At 42.6% G+C, this 27,637-nt stretch overlaps 1 protein-coding gene across 3 annotated transcripts in view; it reads left to right on the forward strand.

Moving 5' to 3' along the window:
• Atp10b (ATPase, class V, type 10B) overlaps positions 1-27,637 on the forward strand; it is a 250,122-nt gene that overhangs the window by 131,109 nt on the left and 91,376 nt on the right. The window contains exons 1-3 of one of the 3 annotated variants that reach the window (NM_176999.3): positions 6,605-6,680; positions 8,320-8,617; positions 9,952-10,146. In NM_176999.3, the coding sequence (NP_795973.2) occupies positions 8,343-8,617; positions 9,952-10,146 (470 nt within the window). In that variant the 5' untranslated portion in view covers positions 6,605-6,680; positions 8,320-8,342. Of the gene's footprint in view, positions 1-6,604; positions 6,681-8,319; positions 8,618-9,951; positions 10,147-12,552; positions 13,009-27,637 lie in introns of those variants that run through there. The other 2 variants (XM_017314606.2, XM_006533534.3) reach the window with 2 other exon arrangements.

Consider the following 27,637-nt stretch of genomic DNA (forward strand, 5'->3'; position numbering starts at 1 on the left):
TCAAAACCAGTTGACTTAAATTCTATGGCATTTGATTAAACAAATGGTATTTTGACAAGCTGGAAAATAGAAAAGTGATTCAAGAACAATTGCAGTGTAGGGGTAGCTGATAAACAGTTGATTTGGAGCTATGCCCACATGCCTGCTCCAGATCCTTTCTTCTAAAGAGGACACTATTTGTTACTCTGGTGTTAAATAGAAAAGTACTTCTTGAGATTCACACATTTAGCCCTCAGCATGTAGCGCTTTGAAAATTCTTGCTGATGTCTTGTATTCTAATTGAAATATCAGGATAGGATACTATTTATTAAGAAATATAGAGTCGGGGTGTGTACGTGTGTTTAAAGAGGTCAGGGGAATATTAAGGGTGCACATGTACATGTGTGCACATATACACGGATGCCAGGGATCAACCTCAAACGTTGTACCTCAAGATGGCTATCCATCACTTACTATTTTATGTTACTTTACTTTTGAGATAGGGATTCTCACTGGAACCTGGGATTGCTGTTTAGGCTAAGGCTGGACAACCAGGAAGTCCCAAGGATCCTCCAATCTCTATCTTCCCAATGCTGAGATTTTAAGTGAACCAACCAACTTGCCACCCCACAGCTTTTTATGTTCTAAAAGTTGAAGCCAGGTACTTATGGTCACAGAGTAAGCCCTTCATAGACTGAGCTATCTCTTTGTCCCAAGAAATTGAGTTTAAATTTAATTTTAGAGTTATTTCCTCCTCATGATTCTGCCCAACTTGAACTTTTTAGTACATATGCTAGAAAGTTATAATATGAGAAGGAATGTCAGTCTCTAGCTTTTCTTATTCCACTTTCTAGCCTTCCTGGGTTACTTTCCATTCCCTCCTCCACCTCTGCTAATATGTCCACTGCTTCTCAGAACCCTTGTCAAATCTCTGCCCCCCCCCCCCACATCCTTCTTACTCACACACCACCTGCACACCCCTCCCTAGCTGCCTCCCATTTTTCTCCTGACCTCACAGAAGCCCCACCTCCTAAGAAACAAAGTCCCATCCTGGCTGAGTGTGACATCACTGCCCAGCCTTCCTTTGCAAGCTCTTCTACACTGATGAATAGGCATGCATGCTTCTATAAATAGGTACTTACAATTTCTTGACTACAGTAAAGTCATTTCAGAAGGACACCCATGTGGGTCTTACTCATCCTGTTCAAAGCAAGGGCCCAATATGCATTTGTTGGTTCCATGAATAACTAGTCGACTCCCTACAGGAGAGAATGAAGTGTGCTGAAGCTGAAAGGAAAGGAAATGGAAAAGAGAAAAATCAATAAGAAATGTGAGGCAAAACAAGGAAGTTAAGGTCTGGGAAATAACATTCCTTTTTAATGGACTAGGCTAGGTTAATAACCACATCATGAGAATGGCCCCTACCATCTGGTACTTCAAGGCAAGGTGATTTTGTGCATAAACTAATGGATCTAGGTAATCTTCAAGTTTACTGGTAATGGGAGGCGCCCTCAAAAGAAGTAGAGAGAGAGAGAGGGAGGGAGGGGAGGGGGAGAGAGAGAGAGGGAGGGGGAGGGGGAGGGGGAGGGGGAGAGAGAGAGGGAGGGGGAGGGGGAGGGGGAGGGGGAGGGGGGGAGGGGGAGGGGGAGGGAGAGGGAGAGGGAGAGGGAGAGGGAGAGGGAGAGGGAGAGGGAGAGGGAGAGGGAGAGGGAGAGGGAGAGGGAGAGGGAGAGGGAGAGGGAGAGGGAGAGGGAGAGGGAAAACTTTACAACAGGGAAGACCTTGAGCAGTAGGATATGCCCTTCCCTACCATTCTGAGAGCAGCAATAAACCACACCTCAGATAAAACGACCCACAGTCCTTGCTTCCCATTCCACTGTTGGGAAGAAGCACGTCATTAAGAAGCAAGCACATAAATGGGGTGGAAGGCTATGGAACTACCTGCCAGCCCTCAGCCTCAGTCCCTCAGCTCCTCCTCATGCCTGCAATCCACCTCCTCCACCCCATCATATTTCTGCCTAACACTTGTCAGGACTCCCTCCTCCTCTTCCTCACACCAAGAGTGTAAGGAGTCATCTGACCAAGCCCAGACTTTTGTAGTCTCAGCCGCTAGCCTCTGCCACTGTGGATGGCCAAGAGTCTCGACCTACCGCTGAAGAAATTCTGATTTCTGCTTCTAGATCCAGCCATCCCCCCTAACCTGCCTGGCTTTTCTCAAGGAGTTTCCTCTAGTTCAGTAAATCTCTGTGTGTACATGCATGCCCCTGTTCATAAAAAACACATTTTTATGAATCATTGTGCTAGCTTGTCCCCATTCTTAAATAGTTCAGAATGAATACCCTAATAACAAGAATATTTTTATATAACCAACACAAAATCACTGAAAATGGCACAAGTAAGATAATTAACATTACTGAATCACTACACTACCTAATCTACACTTTTTCAAATTTTACCCATTTCTTAATAATGCTTGTATTTTCTTAATTTATGGAAGCAAGTCTTTATTTCTTTAGGATTTGTTTTGATTTTGTTGTTTGTTGTTGTTGAGACAGGTGCTGGCCATGTATCTCAGGCTGACTTTGAACTCTAAATATTTCTCTTGTCTCAGTCTCAGTCTTCTCAGTGCTAGGATATTAGGTATGATCCACCATGCCCTGCTTCTTATAATTCATGTATCTCCTACCCTCCAGCCAAAAGTCCCATTCAGAATAATATTCTATTTAGCTTTTATATGTCCCTCTCCCACCATCAGTTCCATGGCTTTCTTTGATCTGTGACACTTTAAAAAGCACAGGCTACTAATTTTGTGAACTAACCCTTAATTTGAGGGTTTTTAAAATAATGTTTCTGACTCATAAGTGATGTCACGTTCTCTTTATATCCTATCAAAAAGGCACAAGATGTCAAAGTTTCTCAATGTTATTATTCTTTAAAATTATGAAAGTATCCAATTCAATATCAAACTTTCCTTCATTAATTTGACACCCATTGTTCATATCTGTTTTCCCTCCCCTCCCCAATGCTGGAGATTAACTCCAAGACCTTCATGAACGCAAGGCAGAAAGCTTCTGAATGGCCAGCATCCCGGCTCTCATCCGCTATATTTGTAAGGAAGAGTATCATACTTCTTTCTTAACATATTTGTAGGAATTAAGTCCAGGGTCTCACAGGTGTTAAGCAAGCCCTGCACCACTATGCTCCATTCCTCTTCTAATCCCTGATTTTAACTTTGGTTTTGTGGCTGAAGTTCTCTAACTTGCCTGAGCTGGCCTTGAACCTCTGCTATAGCCCAGGTAAGTCTTAACATTGTGGTCCACCTTCTTCAGGCTCTTGAGTGGCTAGGATTATGGCCCTGTACCTCAAGGCCCAGTCTGTTATTAAAAATAAAAATAAAAATGGAATTTTGACAAAGAGGAGTTTAAAAATACCCCACAAACAAATACCTGCATCTCCTGTATCAGTCCAATGTCTTTATTTTTAAAAAGCCTTACCACCGAAAAGAGAGAGGTCTCTGGTATGTATAGCATTAGCCAAGGCAAGATTTCTCATTTGCATTTTCAACTCTGTTCATGAATTATCTTTTCATTTCCTTTGCCTTTGCAATCAAAAGGAACCCATGAAAAGAACATCTTTTTGTAATGAGAAAAAAGATACACACTTCTTTCTGGCTTCCAAAATGTCATAATATTGCTTTTGGTCCCATTATGATGGGCATCTGTAATTACATAATTTTTTTCATAGCTAATACAGGGGTTTATGTAGTCTCTGAAGAACTCCCTACTGCTCTCGGGTCTATAGATTGAAAAAAAAATATTCAGATTGATCAAAGCCCTGAGGAGAGTAAGGACGAAGACCAGGTCATGTGAGCATCAGGAAAGTAAAGTATTATCATTTAAACTACACATGGAGCTTTTTTTTCTCCTGCTAAGTGATCAGATTTTCAATAGCAGCCTGGGTTGTTCACTGTAAGATTAATAACAACTGACATTAAGTCATGTATTTATTCAAGAAAAAATAATCCCATGAGCCCAGTACATGAAAAAGACCATTATATACAGCTTCTAACTTCACAAAGTATAACTTTGAGATAATTTGCTTCTAGGATGTTAAGTAAATTGGTGTGGAGGAACTTTGAGGGTTTAGTTGTGGATTCTGTTAACGAGCCTGGCAGCAGGGAAATCTGATGCTAAGCACCATACTCTACAATTGCTGGTCACCTTTGAGTGACTGGGACCAAAATACCCAACAAAAACAACTTCTGCAAAGCAGCCTCTTTTTGGCTCATGGAGTTCAGTCCAAGGTTGTTTGGCTCCGGTCCTATTGCCATGCATGACCAAGGCCACTTACAAAAGAAGCATTTAATTTGGGGCTCCAGTTCCCAGAGCATTAGAGCCCATGATCACCATGGCCAGGAGCTTGTCAGCAGGGAGATAGTCATTAAATAATTCTACCAACCAGAGACTGTATTCTAAAATATTTGCCCATGGGGGCTGTTCACATTCAAACCACCAAACTCCATGTGCTTGGGCAGAACTTTGTGGTGGAGGGAGCACTGTGTAAAAGTTCTGACAGTGGCCAAGCCTCTTCCAGAAAGGGCCTATAAATGTCAAGCAAAGTTAAGGCCTGAAGAGCTGGGTCCCCTCAAGGCAAGAACCTGTGAGGCCAGAATCTCCTGGCCTTTCCAGAGGGATTTCTTGGTTCACTTTTGCCTTGTGTTTGCAGATTTTTGGCTCTGCTATTGGCAGTTTTTACTGACACTTTGTCTGTGACAGACGTTTCCCTAGAATCAGAAAAAGAAAGCTCCAGCCATGATTCACTCTTGTTCATCTCTGAGGATTGTGGGAGCAGAAGAGATCCTTATTAACTCCTTTGCTTGTTAATAAGGATGATTTGGTTGAGTCAACACCAGAGCTTGTCTGGGTATGTCAGCTGATGGCCAGATGTTCTCTCCCGATAGGAACTTGGCTCGGACAACAATTTGCCCACGCAACTGTTCCAAACAACAGTTAGGTGATTATCAAAAATTGAGAAAGGTCTTGCTGGATCATTGGTTCCAAGAATAAATGAGAACACTCAGAGATGCTAAAACAAGAGAGAGGAACTGTCTCAGGTTACTAATTTGCTGGGAGCCCTTGGCATTAAAGGAACTAGATCTCCTGATCAGGATGTGGGGAGACAGTAGGTACCAATAAATAAGTCCGAATTTCCTGGATATGTAGCCTATCACTTCTTTATACTGTAACTGCAATTGCTGCCAACTACAGACACTTGGCTATGTACCTGTGTTCTGGGTTAAATATTAACTGATTGCTGAGGCCAAGTGGATTATGGGTTACCAGAAAAAAGCAGGGATTGAGGAAGAGAAGGAAGGGAAAAGTACAGTGTGCACATTATTTGCAAATGTAGGAGGTCCTTAAAAGAGGTTGTTCATAAAAAAATTAATATAAAACTTTTCAGCTGTGGAAAAAAAATAGATATGGGAATAGAGGTAAACTGAGCTGTCTCCGTGCCAGAGTGTATGAACTGCTCTTCTCCGTCCAAGTCTTTCACAGACTCCATACATCCTCCTTCAGGTTCTAAAACCACTAGAGCTGGGCCCCAGCCTCTCTTCTTCCTATTCTGATGGATAGGAAGCAAAAAGAGAAGATTACACAGGCTGAGGCCAAAACAAGTCACAGCCCAGAGACTTACGTTATCTGCAAAGAGGCTTGGCCTCCTACTTTTCACCACCCCACAATAATACTGTCACAGTGCAAATGCATCAAGCCGGAGCCGGAGCCATCGGTGCCCAGGCATCCCTCAGAACAGTGCTTCCCAGTCTTCTGAATGCTGCATTTATTTAATACAACTCCTATATTATGGAGCACAAATTGTTTGTTTCATTGCTACTTTATAGCTATAACCTTGCTTCTGTTATAAATCATAATGTTAATATTTTTGGAATCAGAGGTTTGACAAAGGAGTTACAGCCCACAGGTTGAGAACTGCTACCCTAGACATGTCTTAATCCAAATATAGTAACAATCAAATCAGCCATCTAGGAAGAATATCTTCTTGGCCAGGCACTCAGGTGTGAGATATACCAAATGGAATTATAATCCCCAAGACAAAGATGATAGAAAAGACCAGCTTACATTTATGATACAAGCAGTGGTCACCACAGCCTAGTCACTGCATGTCCAGGTGTCCTTGAAAAGTATCTTTCTGCGCTGTTCCACTTTCCATTCTCATTGAAATACCAGCAACAGCAACAACAAACAGAAAGATAGAAAGAAAAAGGAGAGAGACACAGAGACACAGAGACGCAGAGAGAGAGAACCTATAAAACCTACTAGGCTGCCATTCAAATTGTTGTATAGTTGATAATGACATTGAACTGCTAGTCCTCCTGCCTGTCTCCTGAGTGCTGGGATTATGGACGAATGCCCTCTATACCAGGTTGTGATGGTTTGTATATGCTCAGCCCAGGGAGTGGCACTGTTAGAGGGTGTAGCCCTGTTTGAGTAGGTGTAGCCTTGTAGGAGTAGGTATGTCAGTGTGGATGTGGGCTTAAAAACCCCATCCTAGCTGCCTGGAAGCCAGTATTCTCCTAACACCCTTCAGATGAAGATGTAGAACTCTCAGCTCCTCCTGCACCAGGCCTGCCTGGATGCTGTCATTCTCCTGCCTTGGTGATAATGAACTGAACCTCTAAACCTGTAAGCCAGCCCCAATTAAATGTTGTCCTTTATAATATTTGCCTTGGCCATGGTGTCTGTTCACCGCAGTAAAACCTTAACTAAGGAATAGGTTTATGTTTGGTGGAACCCAATGCCTCTTGCTTTTTGTACTCTGCCTACAAGCTATGTCCCCAGACCCATCCATTTGATGTCCTGCTCTGAAATTTTGTAAGGTTAAAATGTTCATAGCCAAAGAAATCCTAAAGACTAAAGAACTCTTGGTAATGGAATCCATGTGACATGGAAATTGAAGGAGGCAACTCTGGAGGGAGAAGGAGTGGACCAGAAGGGGGAAGTACATAGGGCATGCAGAGAGAGAGTGGGTGGAGCAATTAAAACAAAGCATGTTGACATATATGGATAAAAATGTTATAATAAAACCCATTACATAGTATGCTAACTTTTTAACTTAATTTAATTTAATTTTTGGTTCTTGGTTTTTCAAGACAGGATTTCTCTGTGTAGGCTTGGTTATCTTTGAACTCTCTCTTTAAATCAGGCTGGCTTTGAACTCACAGAGATCCTCCTGCCTCTCTCTCTCAAGTGCTAGAACTAAAAGTGTCTACCACCACCGTCCAGCCATATGTTAACTAATTTTTTTAAAAATTCAATTAAAAAGTATTTAAAATATAAACATTTCTCATTTTGTCTTAAAATATGTCAACACAATTTTATGTACTTCCCAATTTGTTCCTCTCAAATTTGTTCCTACATGGATAGTATTAGGAATATGATTATTCTTCCAGAGGACCTAGGTTCAATCCTCACACTCACATAGTGACTAACAACTGTCTGTAAGTTTAGTTCCAGGACATCCAATAACCTCTTCTGGCCTCTTCAGGCACCAGACACATAAATGGTACACAGACAAATATGCTGGTAAAATACATATCTATACATATACATTAAAAATTTAAATTAACCACATGAGCAAAGGATGGTAAAAATAGCTTTCTTCATTTTTTAAAAGCCAATTCATTATTTTAAAGGTTTCTTTATTTTTATATCATGTGTCTATATGTACATGCTTGAATGTATATATGTATGTATGTATATGATGTGTATACCTAGTACCTACAGAGCCCAGAAGAGACTATCAGATCCCCTGAAACTGGATTTGCATGTAATTGGCAGCCATCTGATGGCTGGGAACTGAACTCACCTGGGTTCTCTGTAAGAACTGCACTCTTAAGCACTAAGCCATCTCTCTAGCCCCTCTTTCTTCTTTTTATGTTGAAGATGAACAAGGTGAATGGAGAACGTTTACTGTTAAGAATGAGCCAAATTTAGCCTCCTAGCATCCCATCTTTGCAGACCACAATTTGGCTTTTCCATGACATCATCAACCATGTCATCAACAACTGCCACACTGACACCATCACTTGCTTTCACAATGCTGATCCTTGTGGTAGTTGTATAATTTTTTTTTATTGTTTACTTAATGTATCTGACCTTAAAACAGATGCATCGCAGGAACTTTTTCTATTTTTCTAAGATTGAACTCTACATGTACAAAAGAAGAGATGCCATGTTGTATTATCCTCCTTACCATAGTGACTTCTTGTGTTCACATTCCACTCAGCTCTCCTGATCACAGCAACTTCCTGTGTGTTTGCAGACTATTGTCACCTGATCCCAGAAATGACTTGCTCTCTTGACTTTTCTTGGCTCCGATGGAAATGGCGAACCCAAGATGGCTTCTCCCAATCTCCATCAGAAACCACACCACTGCTTTCTCCAGAGACAGACAGACAGAGCCACAACACAGCAGAGCAGCGGGTCGTATACCCCAACAACAGCATGTGTCACCAGGACTGGAAGAAGGTCTGCAGGAGGTACCCAGGCAACAGCATCTGTACAACCAAGTACACTCTCCTCACCTTCCTGCCCCAGAATCTCTTTGAGCAGTTTCATAGGTATGCAGCTGGGTCTCCCAACAATATATACCATGGCCTAGCATTGCTGCTGAGATGATGCAGTTCTCTTTGATATCCAAATGTACATATGGAACAAGCTCCTCTCATTTATCAAGTGTTGACTTATCACATCATGTGTTTGCGTAGTAAACATATATGGAAAGAAGAGACTGAACTCATTGTTTGCCCCATTTAGTGAAGGAGATACATTAATTTTTAAATTGCCAAATTGACTTAATTCTATAACTAGAAAAAAAAATACTTGCAAAGAAAGGTATGTGGTACTTTACAGTGTGAATTTGGTAAACAGAGCAATGTCAGCCAAGACTCCCTTGAAGAAGTAACAATTCAGACATGACTGGATGAAAAGATAAAGAGACACCCTCGGTAGATAACTCACTGAGGGGTAAATATTCACTGAGCCAAATATGAGGACTAGACTGTTCAGATCCCCAGAACCTCTGTATAATCTGGGCAAGTGGGAAGTTATCTGCCTGTAGACCCAGATCTTAGGAGACAGAGAGAGACAAGGGAGCCCCGGAGTGAAATTGCCTTGTTTAGATCAGTGAAATCAATGAGCTCTGAGTCAAGTAAGAGACCCTCCTCATTAATAAAGTAGAGAGTGATTGAGGGAGACTCCAAGCATCAACATCTGGCATGCACACATGTACACATGCACATGTATTAACTATAAATCAAATATTACCTTAAAATCCCAAGATTTGTTAAAATTTGTAACTAACATTGACGACTGTTATGCTTCAGAACCCTTTTGTGTATGCAAAACCAATTTTTATATCACATAACATTTATTAAAAGCCCTTTAAAGTAGATAGGGTAATATGATGTCCTCTTTGCACAAAAGAGAACAAATGTAGGCAGGTCAGTGAACTAGGAAAGCAGCGGAAACAAGGCTAGCAAGATGGTTCAGATGGTAAAGGTGATCACTACCAAGACTGATGCCCTGAGATCAGTCCCTAGGACCCATGGTTAGAAGTTGAGAATCCATTCCCACAAGTTGTCTTCTGACCTCCACATTCACATCATGGCAAAAGGCATGTGTGCTCACACACACATACACACATACACACACACACACACACACACACACACACACACACACACACACACAAAGAGAGAGAGAGAGAGAGAGAGAATAGATTAATGTTATTTTTAAAAAAGCTATAGCATTTACTCTAATGCCTTTACTTTTTTACTTGAATTCACAGTGAAAGAGATGTTTGAGTTGGGTAAGAGCCAATAACTAGGAAGAAACTGGAAGAGTATATTTTTCTCCTCCAGAGTCTCCACTGCCACTTTGCTTGTCCCTCTAGGTGGGCCAACCTCTACTTCCTGTTCCTGGTGATTCTGAACTGGATGCCCTCCATGGAAGTCTTCCACAGGGAAATCACCATATTTCCACTGGCCACTGTCCTGTTGATCATCATGGTCAAAGATGGCATAGAGGACTTCAAGAGATATTGCTTTGACAGGGAGATGAATAGTGCCAGCATTCAAATATATGAAAGGTAAGGGACTCTACAACTGTTTCCTCTATTGCAGAAGGTTAAATAAATTCACCAGCATATTTAACGGGCTGATCTTTCCTAGCACTGTGGCTTTTAAGCTTTCTTTCTTTTCTTTCTTTCTTTCTTTCTCTCTTTCTTTCTTTCTTCCTTCCTTCCTTCCTTCCTTCCTTTCTTTCTTTCTTTCTTTCTTTATGTTTGTGTGTGTGTGTGTGTGTGTGTGTGTGTGTGCGTGTACATGCCAAAACAAACATATGGAGGCCAAAGGACAACTTGTATAAGTTGGTTTTCCCTTCTACTACATAGGGTCTGAGTATTGAACTAAAGTCATCAGACTTGGTGACAAGCACCCTTACCCACTGAGTTAACCTTATATATTCTTTTTAAAATTTCTTTTAAAATACTAACTTTATTTTTTAAGATTATAATTATATCATTCCCTCTTCCTTTTCTCCCTCAAACCCTTCTATATCCCTCCCCTTTCTCTTTTTTAAAATCCATTGCCTCTTTTCTCATTAGTTACTGTTATGTATACTTATGTGTGTATGTATACACACATTCTTCAATACACTCTGCTAAGTCTGTATAATGTAGCTTTTTGTATGTTTTCAGGGATGACCATTTAGTATTAGAGAGCCAAATAGTGAGCTCTTCCCAGGGAAGACTATTTCTCCTGCTCTCAGCTTTCCTTAATTGCCTGTAGTTCTGTGTGTAGGGTTGACGCCTTACAGACTTTCCCCAGTGCACATTAGCATGTCTATTATTCTCATTCAACTTATGTTTGGGTAGTCATGTTGGTGAGACTTAATGTGTTAATTTCTGACATTATCTCACAGGAAATTCCCTGATTCTCCGGCTCTTATATTTCCATGCCCTCTTCTCCAAAGTTTCCTGAGCCTTCAGTGAGGGAGCGTTTTGTAGCTGTATCAGTTGAACCTGGGCATTTTCCTGAGCCTTCAGTGAGGGAGTGTTTTGTAGCTGTATCAGTTGAACCTGGGCATTTTGATTGGTTGTGGTTTTCTGTAATGCTTTTTACCTGTTGAAAAGACAATGGGTAGAGATAAGTCCTTATCCCTTGATGAGGGTATAAGGACAAACATTTTAAAGTGTAGCTAGGGATTATACTGGTTTAGAAAAGTAGAGGTTGTAGGCTCTCCTCCAAGATCCATGACTTCACTAGCCTTGGGCAATTGGGCACAATTTCCCTCTTGTTGTGTGGGACATAGTCCAGTGAGAGAGCTATTAGTTACAACCAAGGTATGCAATCCACTACTGAATACTGAGGGTTTCTTGTGCCATACTAGTCATTGCTGTGGTTCATAAGTATTAGAGTTGGGCAACATTGTTGTTTGCTTCTCTCCTTTGGAAGCTTGAATGGCACCTTCAAGCTATCTTTTGCCTTCAAGGCTTTTACCTATCATGAAAGCTAGTCCTCAGGGAGTAACCTTTCACATCAATTCCAGCTCAAGGACCTCTGGACTATGTGTCTAACTTGCATGGTGCCCTTTACCAATAGGGACTTACCTTTCACCTCTAGCAATAGTCTGTAATGTTTTGGGAACTTCTTATACAATCCCTCAACAACAACTCTCTCTATCTAGGGGGAGGGGTTTATAGGGCTTTTCTTAGATGATAGTTTGATTGCTTAAGACTATTTTTAGACATTAAGTTCACTTAACTCAGTAATGATCAGCTGGAGGTGATTTTGACACATTCCTCCTTCCTCCCCCACCACCCCTTAAACATATGGTGATAGGTTGAGGACACGCTGTAGGTAGAATACTACTGGCATCTAGTGGAAGGCAGCTGGGGGTGCCAGTACATATCCTAACAGAACAACCATACACACACTCACACTCACACACACAATCTAGTCAAAAACAGGGCTGAAGTTGAAAAACTCATGAAAACCCTGACATTCTTAGCCATCCAGATATTGTGTTATTATTAAAGTTGGGTTAGAAACCCAAGAGGTAAACTCCAGGGTAATTAGATCATCACAGGAGATTAATTTCCTAAGAAGCTCTTTTGAGGGTGTTAGGTGAAATCACACACACACACACACACACACACACACACACACACACAGTGCATGCCATTTGAAAAGCAGTAGATTGCCTGGCTATAAATCCATGCTGTTGCTTAAGCTGGTAGGTTTTAGGACCCAGCATTAGTGCACCTGTGTAGGAAAGGAAGACACCTGTGGATGATGACGCCTACATTCCAGCAGGTGGAGGTTCAAACAGGCAGAAGGAAGTGCCAGGTGACACACACCCATTCTCAGCAAACTCCTTCCAGAGAGTTCTCCCATACTGCTTGCAGACCGGCTTGCTGTTTTTCTTTTTTCTTTTCTTTACTTTTTTTTTTCCTAACTTTTTTATTGTTAGTTTTGAAAGAAAAGAGAGAAGTTTTAAGCAAAGAAGAAGAGTAAAGGATGCTAATTAAATTATGAGAATCAAAGAGGCAGGCTTGAGCAGAAATGAGGAAGGAAGGGAGGAAAAGGCGGAAAAAGAAAGAAGACAAGAAGAGGGTCGTGGTCTCCAACCTGCCTTTCGAAGGATGGCCCTACAAAGAAAACCCCAACCGCCATTATCGGGGGAACCAAGTGAAGACCAGCAAGTACACTGTGTTGTCCTTCATACCCAAGAACCTTTTTGAGCAGCTGCACCGGTTCGCCAATCTCTACTTTGTGGGCATTGTTATTCTGAATTTCATCCCTGTGGTCAATGCGTTCCAGCCAGGGGTGAGCATGGTTCCGGTCTGTGCCATCCTCACAGTCACAGCCATCAAGGATGCTTGGGAAGACTTCCGGAGATACAAATCTGATAAAGTCATCAATAACCGAGAGTCCCTGGTCTACAGCAGGTAAATCTAAGAGCTCTGGGGCAGACTCACTGCAACTTTCAGCCTAACTCCCTCTGACTGCCAACCCCTGCTAGCAGAAAGGATGTGGGTAGAGGCTCTTATCATTTTACTTGAGTGAAGAGTTAGTGCCCCAGTGTGAGGATGATAGTGAAAAGCGTGAGCAAAAGAAGACTAAGGAGGGGGTCTTCAAATTAGGAAGTCATTTTATAGTATTTTCTTTGAGGATTTTTCTATGAATTATCTTACCTAATTAGTCCGGTGTTGCTCTGAGTGTGTTTATTTCCGGGAGGAGAAAAACATCAGTGTATTTCAGGAGAGAGTTGAAGCTTTGAGTTAGAATTGGAGCCTGAGGAAAGATCCCAGGTTGAGCACTGTCTGCAGTCATTTGGTGGCCTTAGGCAAGTGATGTAAATGTCCTGCCATAATTCCTAAAACTTAAGGAATTCTTGATGTATTCATGAGACTGATACAAAATACTCCTAGGAGTTGCTTACTGTTAATGCCAAACACATAAATACGAGCCACACTCGTAATTTAGAATGCAAAATTCTTGTCTGCTCAGTCTTACCACGCTGTTTACTAATGTTTTTTATAAAATGTTTTGCATTTTTGCAAACTTCTGTTGGCCAAGTAGCCCAACTGGGCTCTTGGGAGCATGCTTTTTCTTTGATAAGAGGAAAAAGACAGAGTTAAAGTATATGTCTGTTTTGTAACAACCTGGTGATTACAAAAGAACTAGGGGAGATGAGCTCAGGCTAGATGGAAGAAAGTGAGGGGATGTCTGTTGAGTGAGCTAACAGCCATGAATGCCTGGATTGCTTGGTGATGAAAGCCTTTGTTTCTTCTTAAATAGGGACAGTCTTTTTCATTCAGTTATCTCTCTCATTCATTCACTCTCTTTCTTTCTTTCTCTCTCCCTTCCCTTCCCCCTTCTCTCTTCTCTTCTCTCTCTCCTTCTCCCTTCTCTCTCTCCCTCTCCTTCTCTCTTTTCTCTCTCTCTCCCTCCCTCTCTCTCCCTCTCCTCCTCTCTGTTCCTCTCTGTCCCTCCCCCTCCATGTTCCCTCCACCCTTTTCTCAGATCACCCTGGGACTATCTTTTTCCCTCTAACGTTGTCACCTGCATCTGCACAGGTTTCTCTGTTGCCCTGGTCACTGGCTGAAATGAAAGGGAATTACCCTGAAGTGTGAACTCTAGCTGATTAGGATCTGCTAACTTAGAAGAAATTCTCTCCCCTGGGGAATGAAAGCTTAGCTACTGGAACTGGATTATGGAAGGGCTTAGAAGACAAGGTCCACTAGAGACGTTATGGCCAGGGGAAAGCCTCCAGGGATACTATCACATACAAAGAACCCAAAAGTGAAACCCTGTGTTCCCCACATGTTCAGGAACACTGTTTTGGCCATCTTTGTTGACAGGTCCACAACTATATGTCTGGAAAAACTAGTCTAAGTACTTTGCTTTTATTTCTTTCCCAGCTAGATCTAAATGTCAGGAGCATGCTAGTCAGTTACAGAAGAGGAAGGAATGGCTGCCTGAGTACAAAGCCTTTCCTTATAGGCAGAGCTTTTAAGAAAGCATTCCTTTTTACTGTCCCAACACACCCATCTACGTTTTTTGTTTGTTTTCTTTTTAAACATCTTTCCTCTTTATTGTTCCTATACTGTGGCACAAAAGTAAGGAGGAAGTTGTTCACCTTCTGAGGAATGAGAATCCTGCTCTTCCTGCTTTGCTAGACTATGCCATAATAGTGCCCCTATTCTTGGCACCAGCCCTGCAGTTGATTAGACTTAGGTTCACCTATGCTTCAAGACAGAATGACCTGCTGTTCTGTTCTCAAAATAACTTGGAGAAAGCAAGATAATAACAATCAAGGATCGGTAATAACATGATTATCTATTAGAGATATCTAATAGATAAGGTATGATTACACATGCCTGGAATCTCAGACCTGGGGAGGCTGAGGCAGCAGAATTAAGGGTTCAAGGCCACCTTAACTATATAGTTCAAAGCTAACCTGAACTACATGAGAACCTGTTTCAAAATTAAAAAAAAAAAAATAGAAAAGGTATTAGACCACTCACTGTTAGAACAAAAGGGGGTTTTAGTGTTTCTAAAGGAACGTTCAATAGAATGACTAAAAAGGTCATGTTCTTAAGACATCCTACCCCAAAAGAGTTGCTGGTCATCAAAACCCACGGCTCATGGTTAACAAAGAAAAGGTACACAGTAAAGAAATCGGTATACTTTTAACTTCATGTTGCTCAAAAATACTTTTAGAACCTAAGTATGGGAATACTTACTTTTTTCCACTACAGCAAGATAATTAACTACGGAGGCCAGACAGACAATCGGTGTTGGATTGTGACAGAGATGGTGTGACCTCCAAGGGTTCATCTCACAACTCTCAGAAGGGTTCATCTCACAACAGCTAACATGCTTTATTCCGTGTGGAGATACAGCCCAGTACTGGACAGGCCAGATTACCTGAGTCTCTTAGGGGAACTACAAGCTGCTACTTCTTTATTCTGTCAATTCACTTATCCTTTTACAATTTCATGCACATATATGCATATATAGAAATGCAAGACTTTGATCATATCCCCCCCATCATCCTTTCTTACTTATGTCCTCCTCCTACTGAAAGCTCTCTTCTCCCTGGCCACCCCCACTCCTAGTTCATGTCTCCTCCATTCTCTTAGGTGCCAGGCATCCCACTGCACTTAATTAGAATGGCATGCATGAACTTACTTACTTAAGGCGGGCAGGGGGGTGGGAGTATCTGATCCCCCCCACCCCCAGCAATCATTAACTGCCTATTGCTCCTCTGCCAGAGTTGCTAATGACATAATGGATGTAAATGCTTCTTGGACCTAAAGTCCTGTTCTGCCTGGGAGCCTGTAATCCCCCCACCCCACTTTGTTTTATAATGTCCAGGGACTCGGGAGTCTTTGCAAGAGAGGCCAGCACTCCACCCTCAATGAAGGGCTGTCTTTGGACAGAAGGGGCTATGACTTTTAGGGGACAGCAGGCTTGGCAGTCAGATGCCAGTCCTCCAGGCCCAGATCCTCAGCTAACTATGAATACACTGGGAAGGTCACTTGGATTTCTGCATTCCTTTAGGCTTGTGGGTTCTGGAAGATACACTATTTAAAAGAAAAGAAAGGAAAAGAAAAGAAGAGAAGAGAAAAGGAAGGAAAGGAAAGGAAAGGAAAGGAAAGGAAAGGAAAGGAAAGGAAAGGAAAGGAAAGGAAAGGAAAGAGAACCTACAGCCAACTCATTCAGAATATAGCATCTACCTGCTGCTGTCCATTGATCTAATAACAATGATAACATATTATGAGTCAGTCCCAATCTTCAGTGAGAATCCTGTCTAGTACTGTGTTGGCTCAGTTGTTTTCCCCTACTAGTGGTAGAAACCTCAATCAAAGAGATGTACCCAACAAGGAATTATGATGGCTGAAGCCAGCACAGGTGACTTGAGATGAACAAGTACTTCAGTGAGCTTCTAGATCCAGACTCAAAATTTAGTGTCGACTGAACCCTAAGACAGATGTGCTTCGTGACAGTGACAAAGCTGCAGCGCGATTAGCCCCCAGAACTATTTTTAATAGCCCACAAAGGGTTAAAGAAAGTTATTTCTGGTGCCCTTCATAGAAAGTCAAGAGAGGAAACTCACTCCTAGTCCCCTCATATCTCAGTGTCCCACACTGGATCACATGCCCACCACCAACTCAATCCCTGGGAGCAGGAAATAAGATTATCATAAGTTATGCTGAAGGCAAGGTCCTTATCCAAAGAGCCCAGCCGTGATTTCCAGAAAGAAATAAAGCCCAAATAAAATAACTTCTGAAAGAGAGAGAAATAGACATTACAGAGGCCACTTTTATGTCCTCAAGACTATCACTTAAAAATCCAGTCTCTCTCAGTTGTTTCCCACATAGTTATGGAAGCATGCCCACCCTGGGGCACCCTACACTAGACAGATGTTCTTGAAGTTTGTCTTCTTCTGGAGTCCACAGGTTCTGTGAAAAAAACCATGGCAGGAGAAGCCGAAATACAGCCTGAGGGTTAATGATTATCTGAGCCAATAGATACTTAGGGGCCTGTCCCACTGCAAAAGATCAGTGTCACAGGATAAGCTATCAGACAACAGAGAGTTGAGAAAGTGACATTTTTTCTGAGGGACACCAAGAAGCACGTGTCTCAAGTACCCACTCTTTCCTCTGATTTGGTCCTCTGTGAATCTTCCTCTATCTTTCTCCTCTTTTGCAATTAAGCGCAAAAGCCTGTAGAATTCTGCTCGCTATCTAATCCCATGCATCTTCCAGTCTAGACTCGTTTCTCCTGTGAAAAAATGCCTTTTGCGAACAGCGGAAGCCTTGTTAACAGAATTACAATCCTGTTAGAGCATTTTCTTTTAATATAGCAACAGTGCTTATGGTCGAGAGGTGACCCATTAATCAGATTTATGGGACGACTTGGAGGGGAGATTAGCTTCAGAATTGTATTAGCTTAGCTTCTCCCAGGGCTCTGTTTAATGAATCCAGAAACTATACCCAGCAAGAGACTTGTATTTTTTTCCAGCTAGCTTAGGGAAATTGTATTTATATTCAGAAATCATGCAGTATAGGAGGAATATGAGCTGAGGGAATTGGGGTGGGATTTGTCCCCAAATTGAAATAAAGAACAAAGTCCATCCTGAGTTACAGCACCCAGTCACTGATCTATTCAACTGTGTGTGTGTGTGTGTGTGTGTGTGTGTGTGTGTGTGTGTGTGTATGTGTGTGTGTAAATATGTCTACGCATAGATACACATGTGTGCATATGTACATAGAGGCCTGAGGTTGACATCAGGTGTCTTCCTCCTTTGCTCTGCACATTAGTTTTTGAGACAGGGTCTCTCCCTGGACTCAGCACTCATGGGCTTGATAGGCTGACTGTCCATCAAACCCTGGGAATATGCCTGTCTCTCCACACACGGTACTAGAGCTACAGATGCATGAAGCCACACTTGGCAGTTTACATTGGTATTGGGGATCTAAACCTGGGTACTAATGCTCATATGACAGATACTGTCCAAGCTAAGCCACTCCTCCATCGCCTGTTCAGTAAATATTAACTGGTGCCATAATTGATAGTGTGGAATCATGGCAGCATGTCCTCAAAGGGCTATCAGTCCAAGGTATATGAGATGCTTACAGACAAGTGCAATGCCCCCATGTCCTTTGGCGTCCAATATACAAGGGGGCATGGAACATGGTTCTATAGAGGAGAATGTAGGGACTCGTCTACCTGCATGAAATGTCAAAGCCAAGGGAAGCCTTCCTCGAAGAGGTGACCCTTCAGGGGACATTAAGGCAGGAGAAATGCTTAGCCAGGCCCAGGGAGCATCGTTCAGTTTACAGTCTGGCCATATGTCACCTGAAGACTACACATGTGGATTATAATGGTATAAGAAAGACCAGGACGGACCAAGAAAAAGTGCTTGAAAGTTGAGAGTAAACGAGAGAATACACTACTGGTTTTTAGCCTTAGTGTGTGTGTGTGTGTGTGTGTGTGTGTGTGTGTGTGTGTGTTTGTGTTTCATATTAGTATGAACATGCCCATGCAGCTTTGCGTGTAAACGCACACACTTGCTTTCCGGGGAGGAGGATGTCTTCCTCAATGTCCTCCTTCTTATTGGTTGAGACAGTGTCTGCCACTCAGCCTAGAGCTCCCCAATCGGCTAGGCTAGCTGAGCAACAAGCTCCAATAATTATTCTGCCAATGACAGCTTATCTGAACCCAGGTTCTTACACTGGCATGGTAGGCATTTTACAGACTGAGCCATCTCCCCTATCCCTCGGCTTGACTTTTTAGCAGGACATAGAGAGTCATCCTTCTAGAAATGAGGTACCTTTGATGTCAAGATAACTCCATGTGCTGCAAGAGAAGCCATCATCCACTGGTGATACCAGCCTGGTTGGGCCTTCAGCCTGGTTTTGACAGTTGCCTGTCCTGCCGGCATCCACAGTGGACAACCTGGGGATGAAAGAACTGAACTGCAGGCGCTGGTCATCTAACTAATTATCTAATGACTTAAATAGAGCCATTTCAATAATGGAACCCAACTGGGCTCACCTTTAAATACTGATCATAATTCTCCCTAAGGTCTTTTTCATGAGAAAATAGGCAGATGACATGCAAGAGGGCTCAGAAATGGCATTCCTAGAGAAACAAACTCTAGAACATATAGTCACAGGATGTGGAGTACAGCAAACAAAAAGTATCACAGTGACTTGATTGAACACATTTATTAAATATTCCACATCAAACCTGCACTTGGCCAGAGCTGCCCACCATGGCCCTATCTGGTGAATGTATCACATGAGCTTCTGTTTCAACATCTGGGCATCCATACACTGAGTATCAGGTTCAGGGAAAGCAACAAGTGACCTCACCTAGCCCAGACCTTAAGACACTTGGTCCAGCATAACTTCCAAGATGCCCTGAGCATAAGAATATCATGTGTGTTCAGGTGCCAGAAAAGGGATGCTGTGGTCCCCATTTGCCTTTGCGTCTCCTCAGTGGTGACCTATAGAATCTAAAAAGGAGAGAAGGCCAAGTTTTGGTCTTTTCCAGAGTCATGCTAACATCAAAATACCATCATAACTCTACTTTCACCCCCAAAAGACTTTTAAATATACTATTAAATCCTTGGCATTGTGCCTGACTTTCAGCAGCACTCAGATAATATTAGTTAAAATACTACTGAGGAGGCTTCCAGTGCCTTGACAGCAAGGTATCTCCATGAACTTGACCCAAGAAAAGTACAAAAGAAAGATCAATGGCTGGAGTTTGAAAATATATGAGAGAAAGATTGTATCTGTGGAGGTTGATTTCAAGCTCCAATATACAGCAAAACAGGCATCAGGGGAGAATGTGAGAAATGCAGACAGTGGAAAAACATCGTGGGTCATTTGAAGTGTGACTGAAAATTACCACAGCCTAGAGGTCACAGACCAACAGACCATGGTGTCCATTGGCTCTGTACTTGGCAAACCCAGTGTCCATATTACAAGTGTCTCCCACGCATACACTAGCCCCTCTGCCTTGCCTCATGCTCACAGAAGGCTATTAATAAAAACCACTTGGACCAATTCAGCTTGTTATTTCAGGAGAGAATACATTAGGTCCCCAAACTCATAGATGGGAGTGCCATAAAACAAGAGTTCAAGTGTGCCTGAAGCCCTGAACGATTGTCACCAGAGATGAGTTGTGTGTCAGCAAGGGGGGATTCATGGCCTCTGTCTTGCCATTACTGAGCTCAGGACTCTAAAAGGTGACTCTCGTGTTCTCATTTAGCCTCTATTAGGCTTCTGTCACTATCTTCACCTTCATCTACTGTGTACCTAATTTCCAAACAGAGCATCTATTCCACATCAAGCTACGGTGCCCCTCACTACAACTCACAAGCCCTTACCTGAGTAATGTAACTCCTCCCAGCCCTGCCTCTCTTATCTAAAAAGAGGAAAAAAAATAGTAATAATGAAAGTTGCCTCCTAATTAGATAGATAAATGGTCATGTATATCTGGTGCTAGGCTCCTTATGAGCACTCCATACATGTCAGCCAATAATATGAGATCTTATTATTACTAGACATCTTCAGCGGGAAGTCTGTAATGACTAATTGTCAATGTGGCTTCAAACAGCTTCTATTTGCATAATGTCCAAGATAAATCTATAAGACATCACACTTAACAAACACTCAGCTTATCCAAACCTAGGAACACAAATGTAGACTTTCCCATCTCTCAGCAAGGTCATCCCATAGTGAAAATAAAAGATGCATGAAACTGTAAGGCAACAGAAGCATGATATGCAAGCAGCCATGCCAACGAGCCATGCAACACTGATGTTCACTGCCTGGGGGTGTAAAGAGAGCAGTAGGATTGGGATCTGCTGAGGTTAGAGGAAGTTCATGCATAATGTGCTATGTGCTCTCAGATACCTCCAGGCTGCTTATTCATAATCCAGGGGCTATGGGTTTGCAGGAAGGCTCCTGTGACTCCCTGTCCTGTGAGGCATGGTGTGCCTGTGGCCATCACTTCTAATTGATGGTCTGTTCTAAGTTATTCTTTCTGAAGGTGGCAGCTACATAGTCAGTGAAGTTAGAGATGAGTGCCATCACAGAACTCGGAGCTTTAACACCTAGCATGCATATGAGAGAGACCCCATGTGGCCAGGCTTCTGTAGCCTCTGAATGAGAGCAGTGCGGTGCTAAAGCAAAGGCCACACTGTGAGGATGCTCAGCCTCAACACGTTGATTTAGGAGTTGGGTCCTCTTATGCCAATCAATTCCCAGCTGCCCTGTGCAGGGCTTGGCATCTCTGGTGTGGTGACTGTTACTTAAGTTCCACAGTGTCTCCAGCCCAGACATGGTTCCTGCCGCCCCTGTTCCTCTACCTCAGCTGCTCCTTTATAGAGTTTCCTCAACTCCTCCATGTCTAACAAACTCCTCCTGTGTGCTCTGTGCCAGACAAGCAAGAATAGACAACAACGGGTTCTAAGGCAGGATGAAAGTTGTACTGTCTATCCCCCACCCTGCCCCGCCCTCCCCAGCCCACAACCCCCAGCCCCCAGCCTCCAGCACCCAGCACCTATCCCCCAGCCCCCAAGCTATCTTTAATGCAATTCCTTCAGTCTCAGTGTCATTTCCTAGGATCAGGTCAAGAACTTAAGATGACATCACCCTTTTTAAGCCCTAATCCCTCTCATCAGACATTCCTCCTAGCCACCAAATCCCATACCTCATTTGTATCTGCTAACAAAATAGACAACTATCATAGTTCCTAATCCTCCGCCACTATGCCAATGTTCCGTTCTTCCCTAACCTAGAAACGACTATGGGCAGCTATAAATTCCAGTGTAATGAACTTTCAGCTACAACTACCAAAAGTCCCCCATTTGAATAACCTGAGGGTCAGACTAAGAAGGTGCTGGTGAGATAGCTCACTCAGTAAAGCGTTTCTTATATGAGGACTTAAGTCTGATCCACAGAAGCCACAAAAAATCTGGGCATGGTAACATAAGGGGGGCACAGAAGGGAGGATGGCTGAGGCTCATGGCTCAGACAGCCTAGCCTACATGTCAAATTGCAGGCCAGTGAGAGATCCTTTCTCAAAAACAAATGGTAAATAGCACTTAAGCAGTGACAACAGAGGTTGACCTCTGACCTCTACCCATAGTCACAAATGTATGCATCTGCAAGCACATTAGCACACACATGAAGAAAGGTAATAGTTCAAGGTAGACAGCTGTAAGAGTGAGAATTATCCTTTAAACACAGCTCGATGACTCTGCTGTTCCCTTTTTGCCATATGCCTCAGACCTCCACATTCAGTTTCACAAACAACCAGGCATTATAACCAGGCTTGAGTCAGCCACTGGCCATGGGGAGAACCGTGGGTCTAGCCTGAGCTTTTTCACTACTACTCTCACCTTGACCAGACCTCAACACTTATTCCAGCCTTCAGGTAAAGACTAGGGATAGGACTATATATCCAGCCTACACAGCTCAAACTGTGAACAGCCATGCTCCAGGGCAGGAACTGTTCCATTTACTGAGATGATAATCTCGTTCTACTCTGGGTCTCGGGAAAGGCTTATATTTGTAGACTTTCTGGAGTTTACACATTATTATTGCCTGGATCCAAACCATAGAATGTACCTGAGTATAAAGTAACATCAAGAAGAAATTATAAGGGCACAAGAAGGGTGGGAAGCCCTCACTAGACCATGAACAATCATTTCTCTCAGCATCGTGAAGGAAGCTGTGTCTAATGAGCACTAGATACAAAGCCCTAAGTACACTCCTTCATGTAGACAGGTCCCAGTCCCCAATGATGTAGATAAAGAAATATAGGTTCTGAGAAGTTATATAATTTGACCAAGGTTTTACAGATAATACTCAGTGAAGCTTGGATTCAAACATACTCATTTTAAAGATAAATTAATTTTTTTATTAGGTATTTATTTCATTTACATTTCCAATGCTATCCCAAAAGTCCCACACACACTCCCCCACCCACCCACTCCCACTTCTTGGCCCTGGCGCTCCCCTGTACTGAGGCATATAAAGTTTGCACGACCAATGGGCCTCTCTTTCCACTGATGGCCGACTAGGCCATCTTCTGATACATATGCAGCTAGAGACATGAGCTCTGGGGGGTACTGGTTAGTTCATATTGTTGTTCCACCTATAGGGTTGCAGATCCCCCTAGCTCCTTGGGTACTTTCTCTAGCTCCTCCATTGGGGGCCGTGTGATCCATCCAATAGCTGACTGTGAGCATCCACTTCTGTGTTTGCTAGGCCCCGGCATAGTCTCACAAGAGACAGCTATATCTGGGTCCTTTCAGCAAAATCTTGCTAGTGTATGCAATGGTGTCAGCGTTTGGAGGCTGATTATGGGATGGATCCCCGGGTGCAGCAGTCTCTAGATGTTCCATCCTTTCGTCTCAGCTCCAAACTTTGTCTCTGTAACTCCTTCCATGGGTGTTTTGTTCCCAATTCTAAGAAGGGGCAAAGTGTCCACACTTTGGTCATCGTTCTTCTTGAGTTTCATGTGTTTCGCAAAGATAAATTTATTTCATTTTTTAATTATGTGTATATTGTGTATCTATGTTTGGGTATGATAGCATGTATGCAGGTGCCTGCACAGGCCAGAAGAGGATGTCAGATCCCCTGAACTGGAATTATAGGTGGTTGTGAACTGCCAGACATGGAGGTTAGGAACCAAACCCAGGTCCCCTGCAAGAACAGTATGAAGTCGATCATTGAGCCATGTCTTCAGCCCCAACACACATTCTTAATCCCAGGACTGCCTTCATTCATCTTAGTGGTCCCCATTCACTCTAGTTAGTGACCTGGGACATTCTAAGCTTCCTATTTAAGCATGGTAAAGGACAACCCATGGCAGATTGTCATCTGTTTGTTAATCATAAATTCTGTAAAACAGTTAATCCTTCTGGTAGGGTCTAGTCTTCTCCAGAGGACCCAGGCATAGGAAAGATGAAGCCTTGAGCATCCTCGCCTCCATCTCTCCCTCTCACCCATTGCCTTGTGGCATACAACTGGTTAAAAACCTCTCTTGCTGTTTATTTACCTTATTTTTAAAGGCCTATCTTCTCCCAGAAAACTGTTTAACACTGAACCACTTCATTTCTCCTCAAGGTAGAATCTGCCAGATGGAGTCTTTGTCCTAAGCCGCGTGAATTTATCTTATATTTAAGCAGCAGTGAACATTGCAGGAAACTAAAATAGCATTGAGTTCCCAGGTGCAAGCTCACTGAGCAGGGTACAGCGAGAGTCTGTGCGTGCATCCACCTGGGACAGCTGTTCCAAACGGGCCATATTAATGAGGGAATGGCTCCAGCTGGCTGCTCCTGGCCAGCTGCTGGTCACATCTGAGTGTCACTCAGTGTAGAAGCATGCCACTTTTACACTTCAGCTAAATTCTGCTACTTCTCACCTCCCTTGGCTGGACACCCCTGGGCTACGCATCCCCGGCTGCTCCACAGACATGCTGCTGACAGATGAAGTGACGGAGTGTACCCCAGAGCATCGGGCAACCAGAGCAAAGTAGCCAAGTGTGAAATGGAAGTGTCCCTAAAGGTCCAGTAAAATATGTCTATCATCCTAGAACATAGCTAGATTGGGTTACTGTAACATATCATTTTATAATATAACACTACGACAAATAACTTTTCTTAAATGATGTACCCAATAAGGAATGTCACCTGCATGTGCATGCCCCCATAATACTTTTTTTATTGATAGATTTTTTTTATTATTATTTTTATTATTAGGTATTTTCCTCGTTTACATTTTCAATGCTATCCCAAAGGTACCCCATACCCACCCCCCCAATCCCCTACCCACCCACTCCCCCTTTTTGGCCCTGGTGTTCCCCTGTACTGGGGCATATAAAGTTTGCAAGTCCAATGGGCCTCTCTTTGCAGTGATGGCCGACTAGGCCATCTTTTGATACATATGCAGCTAGAGTCAAGAGCTCCGGGGTACTGGTTAGTTCATAATGTTGTTCCACCTATAGGGTTGCAGATCCCTTTAGCTCCTTGGGTACTTTCTCTAGCTCCTCCATTGGGGGCCCTGTGATCCATCCAATAGCTGACTGTGAGCATCCACTTCTGTGTTTGCTAGGCCCTGGCATAGTCTCACAAGAGACAGCTATATCTGGGTCCTTTCAGCAAAATCTTGTCAGTGTATGCAATGGTGTCAGCATTTGGAAGCTGATTATGGGATGGATCCCTGCATATGGCAGTCACTAGATGGTCCATCCTTTCGTCACAGCTCCAAATTTTGCCTCTGTAACTCCTATGGGTGTTTTGTTCCCATTTCTAAGAAAGGGTAAAGTGTCCACACTTTGGTCTTTGTTCTTCTTACCCATAATACTTTTTAAATGAATACCTATAGCTCTAGTATTTCAGTCTCCCTCTGGGGACTCCTGGAGAGAACATGGGCCTGTTGGAGAGGAACAGTATTTCTGGGAACTTGTTTCACAAACCACACTCCAGAGCCTAGAGCATCAATTTGCTGAGATCCCTGTTTTCTAAGCAAAAGTTCAGAGGGAGAGGTTAGGGTTTGTGTGTCCAGGTCATTTTTGCCTGATCCAAAGTCACAGAATACAATTATAAGCATAAAAAGCATGAAGAAGAAAGACCAAGGGTGTCAGAGTAGTGACAACATGCTTTACAGAAGTGAAGAGACAAACCTCCAGGAATAACCATGATGTCCCTCACCTAGCCTATTTGTGTCTGAGAAAAGAATTGGCACATAGAAACAACTGTCCAGCATGGTGGTAGCCTCACTGGGATCCAAGTGGTAACATAAAGAAGACAGAGCACAAGTCTAGTGATACATGTGTCATGATGAAGATTGAAAGATTAGCATTCCAGCCCACTTCAAACACATAAGTATATATGCATCCAAAACTAACCTCCAGAGTCTTCCATCTTTCCTTGTTCCTACTTATATCCCATACAAAGCAGTGGAGATCTTTATTGACTAGTGGAAATGCAGACTTGTATTCACCAACGGATGTGCTTTGGCCTTGACTTTGCTCTGAGTGTAGCAACCCCACCTAATATTATTTGTCACAACTTTCAGAATAAAGAAACTATGAAAATAATGACCATCCAGATGATGGTCAGATTAAAGGGTGTTCTCCCTAATCCATTCTGACACACAAGGCTGAATGTTGATGTAGTAATCAATAGATACCCCACAGTCCCGAAGGCTTTATCTCATAGATCCCAGCCGTAGCTACAGAAGCCAAAGGCTTGGAGGAAATAAAGGGAGATGCAGATAAACTTGGTGGTAGCCCTTTGTTCCTTTGAGCAAGTTTCTTTTAATATTTAAGAATCATTTTTATGGTTTTCCTCTCAAAATGAAAAGATAAAGTGGTAGAAATCTAACCCTTCATTCATTCTATGAAAGTTCATTTGGCCCTGAGAATTTAGTCCATCCCACAATCTTTAAAGAGCCTTGTCACTCAGCACTCAACAGGAGATCCCAGGGTTGAGTTGCAATGGCTGTTTTGCTGGGTGGCCATTACCTAAGTATACAAATGAATACATTTTCAAATATATCCGTGAACTGATAAAGGGGAATAGAGCTGGGAGGACTGTCCCCATTCTTCATTGTTAAGAAGAGATGTGGAGTGCAATGGGTGTGTGTATGGAACTAATCAAAAGTCTTGTGGAAATCTGACACACATGCTTTTTTGATATCTTTATATTCTGATGAGGTCTTCCTCCAGCCTTCCAGAAGTTTAAAATCTTCATTTCAAAAGCTGGGAGTCTTTTGTGGGGACCATGTATGACCAAAGCTTTTAGGAGGGATTTGCTGAGATTCTCCAGAGAACCTAAAGAAGGGACGACAACAGTCCCTTCATGCTTTTTGAGTACTTGACTTGTTGTGGCCAGGAATCTCAGATTCCAGCAAAAACATAGCCAGAGGGGCTCAGCGTCTGGTAGAAATGGCACAGAAGTAAGCTGCCTCCCTAGATCCAGATACACTTAGAGATATCAACTTCAAGCCAGCGGGGCTCCGATAAAAAAACAAACAACAAACAACAACAACAAAAAAAAAAAAAAAACATGTGGAATATTGGTCTAGTTCCAAATCCCATATTGAAAAAAGAACATTAAAGATATAGTCATGGAAGAGCCCACACATCTAGGATAGGCCTTGAAATTGCATGATCCCAGGAATAATTAAGGCTATCTTAGACATTAGATGTAGCTTGGCATGGCCAAAAGATTTATAGGACTCTGAGGGATACTTTCAAATCATTTTTTTAAGATAGAAAATAAGAGCTCAGGATTACTCAGGAGAGCAAAATTTGTTTAATAGTTGGCTGGGTGTAATAAAGACTTTCTGATAATGAGAGCTCTGTGTAAATGCAATGTGTATTGGGAAAGAGGGAACGGAGGAGCTGATGCTGTTATACTAGCTGGGAGGAGCTAGCTGTGGAAGCTGTGAACTTTGACATCAAGCTGGGTACAAGCTCAGGTTGTACAACTCTGGTTTTATAAGACTCGAGGAAAGGAAGTTTTGATCCTCAGTT

This window comes from Mus musculus, chromosome 11, assembly GCF_000001635.26.
Source record: "Mus musculus strain C57BL/6J chromosome 11, GRCm38.p6 C57BL/6J".
Taxonomy (NCBI): domain Eukaryota; kingdom Metazoa; phylum Chordata; class Mammalia; order Rodentia; family Muridae; genus Mus; species Mus musculus.